Source organism: Trachypithecus francoisi, unplaced genomic scaffold (assembly GCF_009764315.1).
Source record: "Trachypithecus francoisi isolate TF-2019V2 unplaced genomic scaffold, Tfra_2.0 Lachesis_group10, whole genome shotgun sequence".
NCBI lineage: Eukaryota > Metazoa > Chordata > Mammalia > Primates > Cercopithecidae > Trachypithecus > Trachypithecus francoisi.
This window is the reverse complement of record NW_022681455.1, coordinates 77,537,756-77,551,416: the sequence shown is the minus strand read 5'-3', so window position 1 is coordinate 77,551,416 and position 13,661 is coordinate 77,537,756. Positions and strand designations below refer to the sequence as shown.

The window sequence follows — 13,661 nt, the reverse complement described above, 5'->3', positions numbered from 1 at the left end:
CCCTTGGTGGAAATTCTGCCAGGTTGGCCCCTAGAAGCCCAGGGTATAAGACTTAGAATCCTGTAGTCCAGAGTTTCTGTCTGGGAAGGACTAGGAAAGGTCTCGTACCATAGAATTGCAGGACAGCTCGAATCCCAAATTCTCCATCCCACTGTCCTCATGGGAACCCTGATGCCTGTGATGCTATGAGCCCAAACGATTTTTGTTTAGACAACAAAACATGGCTACTCTAATTATACATCATTCAAATCCTAATTGATGCTTGGATCTCTTCTGTAAGCTTCGCAGCAAGCTCACCTACCGGTAAGGTATTTTCCACCAGGGCTTGGGACACCTCCTGGGTCCAAAAGATGGAGGAGACACAGATAACCACCTGTCCAGGCCACTGTAAGACCCAGTGATTTCGAGCGACCTGGAAAAGTGCAGTGGGCATGTTGTAGGATCAGTTCATGTGTGGTTTAAACTGAGTTTACAAAAACACGCCCCAACCACCTTATCCCCGCAACAAAAACAAAATCTTCCCCCACCCTCAGATGCTACAAGGCTTGACATCTCTGGGATTACCGATTTATGTCTTCCTTTCTGAGTTTTATGAAAAAGAAAACAAACAAAAAAAAAAACGCCAATCATCTCATCAACTTTGCATTTTTTCCATGCTCCCATTCATCAAATTTTTCCATAGTTATAATCAAGGTGATGTTCAGAAAATTCTCATAACTACTGTTTTTTAATGGCTACCTAATATTGCAGTGCTGAGTCACAATTGTCTGAGCTGTTTCCCCACCCTACAATTTTTTTCCCTCAAGCTACAGATCAGGAGTGGGCAAACTATGTATATAAATTTTTTCATAAAGTTGTATTGAAATACAGCTGCAGCATAAAAAAGAATGAGTTCATGTCCTTTGCAGGGACATGGAGGAAGCTGGAAACCATCATTCTCAGTAGTCTAACACAGGAACAGAAAACCAAACACCGCATGTTCTCACTCATAAGTGGGAGCTGAACAATGAGAACACATGGACGCAGGGAGGGGAACATCACACACCAGTCCTGTCAGGAGGTGGGGGGCAAGGAGAGGGAGAGCGTTAGGACGAATACCTAATGCATGTGGGGCTTAAAACGTAGATGATGGATTGATAGGTGCAGCAAACCACCATGGCACATGTATACCTAGTAACAGAACTGCATGTTCTGCACATGTATCCCAGAACTTAAAGTAAAATAAAATAAAATTTAAATAAATTTTAAAAAAAGAAATACAGCCGTGCCCATCATTTAAATATTGTCTGATGCTTTTGTGCTACAAGGGAAAAGCTACAGCACCCATTTAATATACATATGTATCTTTTTTTTTTTTTTTTTTTGAGACGGAGTCTGGCTCTGTTGCCCAGGCTGGAGTGCAGTGGCCAGATCTCAGCTCACTGCAAGCTCCGCCTCCCGGGTTCACGCCATTCTCCTGCTTCAGCCTCCCGAGTAGCTGGGACTACAGGCGCCTGCCACCGCGCCCGGCTAATTTTTTGTATTTTTAGTAGAGACGGGGTTTCACCGTGGTCTCGATCTCCTGACCTTGTGATCCGCCCTCCTCGGCCTCCCAAAGTGCTGGGATTACAGGCGTGAGCCACTGCGCCCAGCCAACTATACATATGTATCTTATAACATTATGTTGTATACCTTAAATATACGTAATAAAATTTATTTTTAAAAATAGTTGCTTTGGTAATGTGGCCTGCAGAGTTGAAAATATTTGCCATCTGGCTCTTTACAGAAAAAGTTTGATCTGAGGATGAAACTTAATAGATTTGATTTGGATGAAACAATTTCATACTGGTAACTGCTTTTCTTTAATATTTGATTCAGAGCATGTCATAGGAAAAGGGATTGGTCTTTCATTTTACAATGCAAATACTATTTCAAGGGACAGCAGGGTCAGTCCCCAGGACTTTAGTGTGAGGGTGTTGAGTATTGCTTTGTTCTGTGGGTCCTGGGAATAAGAAAGTAAGAAAGTTAGTCGGTTGACCAGGAGCAGTGGCTCATGCCTGTAATCCCAGCACTTTGGAAGACCGAGGCAGGTAGATCATTTGAGGTCAGGAGTTCGAGACAAGCCTGGCCAACATGGTGAAACCGCATCTCTACTAAAAATACAAAAATTAGCTGGGTGTGGCAGTGGGTGCCTGTAGTCCCAGCTACTTGGGAGGCTGAGGCAGGAGAATCACTTGAACCCAGGAGGCGGAGGTTGCAGTAAGCCAAGATTGCACCACTGCACTTCAGCCTGCGAGACAGAGTGAGACCCCATCTCAGAAAAAAAAAAAGAAAGAGAGCTAGAGTCAACATGAATGTTACTATAGGCTGGGTATCAAGTTATTCTGATAGGTTCTTTTGTCTTAAGCCTTACATCATAACTGTTTCCCTTAAAGCTTGGGGAACATGAGTTATGCCATTCAGGGCATCTGTAAGGTAAATGAATTATTAAGGGACTCTAAATAGACCTTGTGCCATTAATTCCATTTGACAAAAAGGACTAGTCCGTGGTAACCAGAGGGTTCCAGCTAACTCTCTTCTCTTGCATCACCTGCTTCTAACTGCCAACATCTCACCAGGAGTAGGTTCATTGCCCCAGGGTTCACAGGTAAAGGAAAGAGAGGTGCAGAGGGACAGGTTTTGGTAGAAGGCAGAGCATCCAACTGAACTACTGATACATGAACCTTCTCCCCAATGTTCTCTTTAGTGCACTAGTGTCCCGGCACATGTACCCCAATTCTTGTTTACCTTGACATATGCTTCAATCCCAAGTCCAATGACTTCTCGCATGCTGGCAAGCATCATCTGCTCCACCTGCTGGAGCCACTTTTCCACCATGCCCTATGGAGCAAGACAGAGAGAGGGTGCAACAGTCAACCAAAGCCCAGAGGGAGGGACAGTGGGCAGAACCCAGCTTTCTCTCTGGACACGGTTGGAGGGAGGCCAAAGGCTTGGCACCTTTTCAAGTCAATATTCTCTCTTTCCTAGTTCTCTCTTTTTTTTTTTTTTTGACACGGAGTCTTACTCTGTCGCCCGGCTGGAGTGCAGTGTCACGATCTTGGCTCACTGCAACCTCCGACTCCCTGGTTCAAGCAATTCTCTTGCCTCAGCCTCCCAAGTAGCTGGGATTACAGGTGTGCACCACCACGCCTGGCTGATTTTGTACTTTTAGTAGAGACGGGGTTTCACCATGTTGGCCAGTATGGTCTTGACCTCCTGACCTCATGATCTGCCCGCCTCAGCCTCCAAAGTGCTGGGATTACAGACATGAGCCACTGTCCCTGGTCTCTCTCTCTCTCTCTTTTTTTTTTTTTTTTTTTTAAAGAGAGAGACAGGGCCTTGCTCTGTCATCCAGACTCGAGTGCGGTGGCACAATCCTGGCTCACTGCAGCCTTGAACTCCTGCCCAAGTGACTCTCCTGCCTCAGCCTCCTGAGTAACTGGGACTACAGGCACATGCCACCATGCCCAGCTAACTTTTAAATATTTCTGTAGAGCCAGGGTCTCTCTATGTTGCCCAGGCTGGTCTTGAATTCCTGGCCTCAAGAGATCCTCCTGCCTCAGCCTCCCAAAGTGCTGGGATTACAGGTGTGAGCCATGTCACCTGGCCCCAGCCAATATTCTTTATCTGCTTTACACTTATTTTCTGTATTCTCAGAAGCGTATGCCTTCTAAAGGGGCAATAGATTTTTTTTTTTTTTTGAGACGGAGTTTCACTCTTGTCACCCAGGCTGGAGTGCAATGGCACGATCTCAGCTCGTTGCAACTTCCGCCTCCCTGGTTCAAGCGATTCTCCTGCCTCAGCCTCCCAAGTCGCTGGGATTACAGGCATGTGCCACTACACCTGGATTTTAGTAGAGACAGCGTTTCACCATGTTGGCCAGGCTGGTCTCGAACTCCTGACCTCAGGTGATCCACCCGCCTCGGCCTCCCAAAGTGCTGGAATTACAGTGTGAGCCACCATGCCCTGCCCATTTTTAATATGCATTACTTTCATGTCATTTTCTGAAACAGACAACTTCTCAGAAGGCAAATGAAACATCTGTCAGTTCATAAAATAAATTGTATCTTTTAAATGAACAGCTCTGATTCATGCATTATTCCAGTGGGTCTCAAACTTTGCTGTTCCTTGAAATCACTTGGAGATCTTTTAAAAATACTGATGACTGACTCCCATCCCTAGACTTCCTGATTTAATTGGTATGGGATGCAACCTGGTCATTTGGATTTTGATTAAAGCTCCATAGGGAAATTCAAATATGCAGCAAATTATTCAGTGTTAGAATTTCAGGTAACTGTAGCTGTTGACTTCAGGTGCTTGTAAGCTAGCTGGTGTCTGCATTGGTAATGTGACTCCTGGTTGCTGCAGTTTATATGTGTGGGTGGCAAAAACAGTCAACACAGCAAGGCTAAGCTTGCTTGTCTATTTCCACTTGAGGATGCTGTCACTGAGCAGAAATGGAAGGAATTTATACTTTACTCATTATATAAGGACATATGTATGAAAACCCAAGTTAAGTAGCATGACAGCTCTCATTGATTCTATGATGTTTTATTGATCTTTAAAATGAGTGCCCCGGGAATCTACCTGTTTAACTGAATCGCTTTCAACTGAACTCCGCACGTGGAAATCTAAACAGCATCGGCTGTTTTGATCTGATTCCTGCAATTGACTCCACATTGAGTTGGGTTAAAATCCACAAATTTAATATATCATGTGGGTTGCAGTATAATCTCTGTCTTCGAGATGGGTACACTGAGACTCAGAAAGACTGAGTCACTTCCCCAAATCTTCAGTCATTACATTGTGGAACCTGAGTGTTCCATACCCCAGGCAGTCTGGAACTAGAGTCCCAGTGCTTAGCCTATATGCTCTCTGGTTTACTTTGTTATGGAGAAAAGAACCAAAAATGGGTAAGAGGAGTTACCTTGGCATTAGCTGGGTAGATTTTCTGGATGAATGGAACAGTTTCTTTTTCTGAGCTGATCATACCTACAATTTCCAGATTGTCTATAAACTCGAGCTTGGCAATTCCTTCAAAGCACTTCTTCAAGTGCGGCTGCACTCGGAGAGGGTCCTTTGTCTCAGACAAGATTTCCAGTAGCTCATCATTTGATAGGAAGAAGAACCTATTTCAAAGCAAAGAAAGATGGTAACTGCGACCTCTTCCAAGAACTTTTTCTAGCAAGGTGATACTCTCTGACAGGTAGTCCACACCTCGGTGAATACCAGTTATGTCCTGCGGTCTTCACAAAGGCCCATTCTCTTTTATCACTTTTCATCTGGGGCATGGAAGGTGGAGTTTTGCTTTTCTTAAGAGATAAGGTCTTGCCATATTGCCCAGGCTAGACTTGAATTCCCGGGCTCAAGCAATCCTCTCTCCTCAGCCTCCTGAGGAGTTGGGATTACAGGCATGAGCCATTACATCCAGCTTGAAGATGGTTTTGAATCTGAGATACCACACTTGATCTTAGCTAAAAGGTCAAGAAGCGATGGTTTTGACTCTGAGAGCAAGAGAAAGAATAAAAGCTGGCATATGCGGGTTTAATAGGGCTGGGGGATGGGTGCTATCAGCTGCAAAGAGCCCAGACAGAACAAGCAATTCTCAACTTTGGCTGCACTTTAGAATCACCTGGGGAGCTTATACAAAATGCCAGTGCCACAGTCCCACTGCCCAGAGGTTCTAATAGAATTGATCTGGGGGTGCGGCTGATGAAATCTGTATTTTTTTAAATTTCAGGTCAGTTCTAATGTGTAGTCAGTGTTGAGAACCGCTGGGTAGGGGCAGGAGAGAGAGACTTCCTTGTCTTTCCTTCTCTCCATCCATGCAAGAACATTGTACAGGCATGATACAAGAAAGCAAATGTTAATAATGAGCCTGTCTACATGCAGAGGCCTCTACCATCTTTCATTTTATTTATTTATTTATTTATTTATTTCGAGACAGGGTCTTGCTCTGTCACCTGGGCTGGAGTGCAATGGTGCAATCATAGCTCACTACAGCCTCGGCCTCCAGAGCTCAAGCAATTCTCCCGCCTCAGCCTCCCGAGTCGCTGGGACTACAGGCACATGCCACCACGCCCGTCTAATTTTTGTATACTTTGTAGAGACGGGGTCTTGCCATGTTGCCAAGGCTAGTCTCGAACTCCTGGGCTCAAGTGATCCATCCACCTCGCCTTCCAAAGTGCTGGGACTATAAGGGTGAGCCACTGCACTCGGCCCTCTACTATCTTTTAAAGATAATAAGACAATTTCATCTCTTATTCAGGCCTAAAAGCAGCAACAATAAACCTTCAGAAAATGTCCAATGTTCAAACCTGTACTGTGACCATCAGGCTGAAAGTTCTATGATGGAGGGATTTTGTGATTATGGTCTTTACCAAATATGGTGGATTACAAAAATGGCCACGATATTTACAGTTCCTCTCATCAAGGAGTGGAGTCTGTTTTCACATTTCTCAAACTTGAGCTGGCTCTGTGTCTTGCTTTGGCTAAGAGAATGTAAGAGAACATGAGCCTGTGCAAGTTCTAAGCCTAGGCATCAAGAGGCCATGATGCTTTCACTCTTGCTGCTCTTAGGAACCCTGTGACCACCACCTTATAAATAAACCCAGGCTAGTCTTCTACAGGGTAAAAGACATGTGACCCAACTACCTGTTGCCCAGGCAGTAGGAAGCCAATGACCAGACAAGCAATTAAGGATGCTGACTGATGGCTAACTGCAGTCATGAGTGAGCCCCAATGAGACCAGAAGAACCACCCAGTCAAGCCCAGCTCAATCTGCCAACCTACAGAATTATGAGCTAAATACATGATTGTTATTTCATACTTCTAACTTTTGGGGTCATGTGTTATTCAGCAAAGCAAACGAATACACTGTATCTACAGTGTTGAGCAAGTAGAAAGAGTAATAATTATTTGTTGATGACCAACTAACCAATATCCAATGAGATGTCAATTTCTCCCACTCCCAAGTGAAATTCAAATGGGTGATCTCTACGGATATGCACTCCCTCTATCTCCATCATGTGCTATAATGAATAAGGCTCAATGGCCATAAGAGTAATAATAATACATTTTGTATAATTTAAAATTAAAATCTTTTTTTAGCAATCTGTATTTTCAAGATGAAATTAACTTAAATTATGTGGCTATCAAAAACATTCTCAAAGTGTTTGCTGAGAGTATTTAATTTTATTTCATAAAAATGCATAAAGAAATATCGAGGTATTTGTGTGTGTGTATGTGTGTGTGTGTGTGTGTGTGTGTGTATGTGTGTGTTTAACTTAGGGAAAAAGTGTGGCTCAGAGAAGTTAAATGGTTGAATATCTTATCCAGACTTCCTGGATATCAATTCTAGCTTGATCATTTTATCAGTCTTATATCTTTGGGCAAATCATTATTTTCTCATTTATAAAACATGGACAATAATAATGTTCCCAAACTCATAAGACTATTACAAAGATTAAATTAGTTAATAAGTGTAAAGCACTTAGAGCAGGGTCCTGGTGTAAGGTAAATGCTATATTAGTGCTATTATTCATTTTTTTTTTTTTTTTTTTGAGAGAGTCTCGCTCTGTCACCCAGGCTAGAGTGCAGTGGCGCCATCTCGGCTCACCGCAATCTCTGCCTCCCAGGTTCAAGCGATTCTCCTGCCTCAGCCTCCCAATAGCTGGGATTACAGATGCCCAGCACCATACCCAGCTAATTTTTGTATTTTCAGTAGAGACAGGGTTTCATCATTTTGGCCAGGCTGGTCTCGAACTCCCAGCCTTGGGTGATCTGCCCACTTCGGCCTCCCAAAGTGCTGGTATTACAGGCAGGAGCCACCATGCCTGGTCTATTGTTCCTATTTTAATTAGGAATAACAGGAGTGGGTCTAGAACTAGAAGCCCAAACCTTGGGTGTTTCCTGAGTTTAATCTCTTCCTAAGCCTTATGCTTCTAAACCAGGGTTTCTTCCACTATAATGTGCTGTTCAATACAAAAGCTATTAGCCACATGTGGCTATTTACATTAAAAAGTAATATTAACTAAGTTAAAAATTGGCTTCCTCAGTCACCTCAGCCACATATAAAGCGCTCAGTGGCCACTGGTGACTAAGGGCTACTGTATTAGACAGTACAGACAAAGAACATTCCTATCATTGTAGAAAGTTCTATTGGATAATGCTGAATTGAATAAATACCAAAGATACTTCTGAATTTATTTATTTATTTATTTATTTATTTATTTATGAAATGGAGTCTTGCTCCATCGCTCAGGCTGGAGTGCAGTGGTATGATCTCAGCTCACTGCAACCTCTGCCTCCCAGGTTCAAGTAACTCTCCTGCCTCAGTCTCCCAAGTAACTGGGATTACAGGTGCCCCCCCACCACACCTGGCTAATTTTTGTATTTTTAGTAGAGGCAGGGTTTCACCATGTTGGCCAGGCTGGTCTTGAACTCCTGATCTCAGGTGATCTGCCCCCTTGGCCTCAAAGTGCTGGGATTACAGGCATGAGCCACCGTGCCCAGCCATACTTCTGAGTTTCTAACAAATCACTTTTTTTTCTTTTTTTTGGTAAGCAGCAGGGAACTAATTTTGTGTTCACATAAAGAAACACTAAAATTTCTGTTTCTTAAAGGTAAATTAGGATCAAACATCCTAATCAGGGTCAAACGACATGCGGTGACCGTCAGTGGTGAACTAGTCATGGATAGATTATCAGGAATGTCAGGAGTGAGAACTCACCTTTCTGAAACTAACCTTCTCCTTTTTTTTTTTTTGGAGACAGGGTCTGACTCTGTTGCCCAGGTTGGAGTGCACTGATGCAATCTTGGCTCACTGCAACCTCTGCCTCCCAGACTCAAGTGATCCTCCTACCTCAGTCTCCTGAGTAGCTGGGACCATGGGCACACACAACTAGTCCGGCTTATTTTTTGTATTTTTTTTGTACAGGTGGAATTTCCCCATCTTGTCCAGGCTGGTCTCAAATTCCTGAGTTCAATCAATCCTCCCACCTTGGTCTCCCAAAATGTTGAGATTACAGGCGTGAGCCACCATGCCTGGCCTGGAACTAACCTAAAACTTCCTTGACTTTTATGCAGAAGATTGGTTTTTGTGGGTAAAGAAAAGAGTCAAACATGTATAAGCATACCTACCAAAAACTACAAACTTTGATGGTATAAAAAGTTGACTGATGTTTCTTAAACACATAGTCTAGGTGCTAAATGTTTTTACATGTGTTAGCTCATTAATCTGTACAACAAATACATAGAGTAGGGGCCATTACTATATCCCAGATTTACGGTGGGGAACCTGAGGCTTGGATAGATTTGCTGGAGGCCTCAAGACTACTAGGTAGAAAAGCTGGGATGCCAAAGGAAGTCTGTTTAACTCCAAAATCCAGGCTTATAGTCATGAATACTCTACCCCCGTAATTCGGAAAAATAACAGTGTTGGTTTGGACAACGCGTGCATTTGACACCCATTGGTGTCCATTCAACCTCACACTAAGTAAAGACCGTGAAGTCATGCCCCATTCCTGAAAGCTGTCTCAGAGAATGGAAAACCAGGAAAGAGTATAGACTAGATTGGTTGAAGTCAACTCTTGGTATGAAAAATGGAATTCTACCTACATACGGGGCAAGAATGTAATTCCCAGTAAAAGAACAACGCTGGATACCTGGGGAAGAATAGTCTCTTCTTCTCCAAGTAATTATTCAGCCCTTTCTGGATGTCCTCCAAGAGAAGGTTGGCTTCTTGAAGCTTCTCGGCCATCCGTGGCTGGTCGGCTGCCACCAGAACCCTGTTATCTTTCACCTGGGTTCCATTAAAAAGGTGAGACTCATCATGAGGTTCCCAAGTTCTGACATTGGTCATTGTAATGAATGTGTGACCTATCAACTGACAGCACTCCTTGTCCAGCTAACTGCCTCCTGATCCCCTTCCTAACTGCACAGAGGTGAATGCTCATGGAACATCACCTTGTTCCTCTGATCATGGTTGACTGGGCAGGGATTGGGTACCTGAAACTAATGAAGCCCAATTATATTTTAACCCAGGGAGTTTAGAATCCAAACCATGACATTCTATACTAGTCTGGGCTGAGTGAGGATTATGTCTCTCTGTGTGAATGGAATGGTAGAGCAAGCTAGTCGCGAGAGAGAGAGAGAGAGAGACAGTGAGAGAGCGAGAGAGAGAGAGAGAGAGAGAGAGAGAGAGAGACTAAGGCAGGGCCAGGAAAGAGGAGCTGAGATCAGAGAGATGGAAGGAGTTCCTAAGAGAAGAGGCTTCTGGGTTCTAGATCCATCTTTTGTGAGGCTTGGCTGAGCTATCTGGCCTCGGGTTCAACGAGACACCAGTTTAGTCTTCTCGTTTCAGCTATCCTGAGTTGGTTTCTGTCACTTGCACCCAAAGAACCTTAACTAATAAAGAATTGGCTTATGCTGGCTGGACAATCTAAATTCCCATTTATCTCACCCTCACAAACAAAGCAGGGAAGATAAATTCCCTTGGGGCAAAATATTTTTAAGTGCACCCCAATTTGATCACACTTGACTTAAAAAAGGAAAATGATTTGACCTCATAAAAGATGCCTCTAGGTGCCTTGCACACCCAGTGAACTTACCATTGTTCAAGGCTTGATCCCAATGTTCCTGCTTTAGAGGCCTTCCTTGACACCCTAAGACAACCAAATCACTCTTTTGTATTCTAATAACTATTTGTATATTACTGTTTTTTGGGGTGTGGGGGACAGAGTCTCGCTCTGTTGCCCAGGCTAGAGTGCAGTGGTGCAATCTGGGCTCACTGCAACCTCCGCCTCCCAGGCTCAAGGGATCTTCCTGCCTCAGCCTTGGAATAGCCAGGATTACAGGTGCATGCCACCATACCCAGATAATTTTTTATATTTTTAGTAGAGACGGGGTTTCACCATGGTACCAAGACTGGTCTCCAGCTCCTGAGCTCAAGTGATCCACCTGCCTTGGCCTCCCAGAGTACTGGAATTACAGGCATGAGCCACTGCACTCAGCCAAGGCAGCAAATTCTATGAAGACAGAAATCATATTCTTGCCACCTTCAAGTATTTTCTGATTTCTAGTATAACACCTGGGTCATTGTAGGTACTGAATAAACATTTGTTAAATAACTGAGTAACCAAATGTGGATAATTGTTGGAATTCTAAAAGGATTCTCAATCTATAAAAGTGTTATTGCATTATCCCGCAACAAACAAAACCTCGTAAGAAATGACAGTTAAATAATACAAACTGCCTATAGTTACTGCTTGGGAAGTGGGATTTCAAAAGGCTTCTACTTTCTATGTTATATATTTGTATTTGCTTTTTTATTTTTATTTTTATTTTTTTTGAGACAGAATCTCGCTCTCCCAGCCTGGAGTGTAGTGGCACGATCCCAGCTCACTGCAACTGCCGCCTCCTGAATTCAAGCGATCCTCCCACCTCAGCCCTCCGGGTAGCTGGGATTTCAGGCATGCACCACCATGCCTGGCTTATATATACATATACATACACACACACACACATATACACACACACAAACACGTATATATACACACATATATACACACGTATATATACATACGTATGTACATACGTATATACATATATACACATACATATATACATACATATACATATATATGTGTATATATACACGTATATATACACACATATACATATATACATGTATATATACACGTATATATACACACACATATATACATATATACACACACACACACATATATATATATATTTTGTATTTTTAGTAGAGATGAGGTGTTTCACCATGTTGGCCAGGCTGCTCTGGCACTCTTGACCTCAAGTGATGCACCTGCCTTGGCCTCCCAAAGTGATGGGATTACAGGCATGAGCCACCGCACCGGTCATATGTTTGCATTTTTAATAATAACTTTTGAAATTAGAAGAAGATACAAAAAGACTGATTTTCCAAAACTCCAGTTCATTTATAAGTTTCAAGGAGGGTGACTAGAATGCATAATGAGGAAACATTTGTATTTCTGCTGGTAAGAGTTATTAGGGTATAAAAACTTACCGCTTGAGACATAAGTGATTTCCAGTAACTATCAACAATGCCAAATTTCCTCCCCTCTTCTGGCATCTGGGCTATGACGTCCTCTGAACTGAAGATTGGTTCCAGGTACAGCCAGGTGGCTTGGCATTTCAACCAGGCATCCAAATTGACTTGTATGCGAATTAGCTTTTCTTCCCATTTCTGTGAATTTAGCATTTCATATCTGAATCATAAACCTGCCACTCTGTATCACAGGCCCATGGACCAAGCAAATGGATGGAGTCATACATTCATTCATTCAGTCAGTCACTTGTTTAACAAATAATTATTGACGTTCCCCTGTTCTCTGGTCACTGCTCCAGGTGATGTGAACATAGCAATGAATGAAACACATGAGAACTCTGCCCACTGTGGAGCTCACGTTCTAGCGGAATAATTATAATAGTTATATACATAATCTGTGACAAGCAATGGTCTGAGTGCTTTAAGTATATGGAACCAATTTAATCCCACAGCCTTAGCAGGTAGATGTAATTACAAACTGCATTTTCCAGATGTAGAAACTGAAACACAATAGTTTAGTAATGTGCCCAAGGTCACATCACTAATAAGGAGCAGAGCCAGAATTCAAACCCAGGTCATCTGGCTTCAGAGTTTGTGTTGTTAGCCCATGTCACTGCTACAAACAATGAGCACAGGAGGCCAAACCCCTACCTTCAGGTAGCTTACATTCTAGAGTACCACAGCCCATAAGATGCTTCCCAAATGCATGTGTATTTGGTGCATTCAAACCTCATCTTCTCTTTTGGCAGACAGTGGCAAAGGCTCAGCATGCCATATGCTTACTTGGATGGTTATTGCTTTCAGTCTTTTGTCATTAATTAATCAATGTATTTATTTTTGAGACAGAGTTTCACTCTGGTCGCCCAGGCTGGAGTGCAATGGTGCGATCTCGGCTCATTGCAACCTCCGCCTCCTGGGTTCAAGTGATTCTCCTGTCTCAGCCTCCCAAGAAGCTAGGATTACAGGCGCCTGCCACCACGCCTGGCTAACTTTTGTATTTTTAGTAGAGACGGAGTTTCACCATGTTGGCCAGGTTGGTCTCGAACTCCTGACCACAGGAGTTCGAGGAGGCTGCCCACCTCAGCCTCCCAAAGTACTGGGGTTACAGGTGTGAGCCACTGTGTCACTTATTTATTTTTTCCAGTTAGGACAAAGTGACTTTCTTTGTTAACTGAACTTGAAAACCTTTCCCCTCCTCTGAGAAACGCAGGGCTAATGAAACACCTCAAAGCATTCAACTTCATTTCCTCTTACCCGGCATTCTGCTTCTATTGATTTGACGAATGGGGAGCCACACATGGTCTGGGTCTTTATCACGTGATCATCGAGTAGCATTTGAATGTCATCAATTGCACACAAGATGCTTGTATCCTGTAAACAAAGACACCCCACCCTGTCAAAATTGTGAAACCTCCCCATTTTTCTTTTCCTTTTTTAAAAATATATTTATTAGAGACAGGGTCTCTTCGCCCAGGCCTGAGTGCAATGGCTCGATCCTAGCTCACTGTAGCCTCAAACTCCTGGGCTTAAGTGATCCTCCTGC

General features: G+C 43.2%; 1 protein-coding gene across 1 annotated transcript in view; it reads right to left on the bottom strand.

The window, feature by feature from the left end:
• The window catches only part of DNAH3 (dynein axonemal heavy chain 3), a 208,128-nt gene that overhangs the window by 117,596 nt on the left and 76,871 nt on the right, over positions 1 to 13,661 (bottom strand). Inside the window, exons 21-26 of the mRNA XM_033217790.1 lie at positions 13,373 to 13,489; positions 12,077 to 12,256; positions 9,684 to 9,820; positions 4,946 to 5,147; positions 2,767 to 2,859; positions 302 to 412 (exon numbers count right to left, since the gene is read on the bottom strand). Coding sequence (XP_033073681.1) covers positions 302 to 412; positions 2,767 to 2,859; positions 4,946 to 5,147; positions 9,684 to 9,820; positions 12,077 to 12,256; positions 13,373 to 13,489 — 840 coding nt within the window. The remainder of the gene's footprint in view (positions 1 to 301; positions 413 to 2,766; positions 2,860 to 4,945; positions 5,148 to 9,683; positions 9,821 to 12,076; positions 12,257 to 13,372; positions 13,490 to 13,661) is intronic.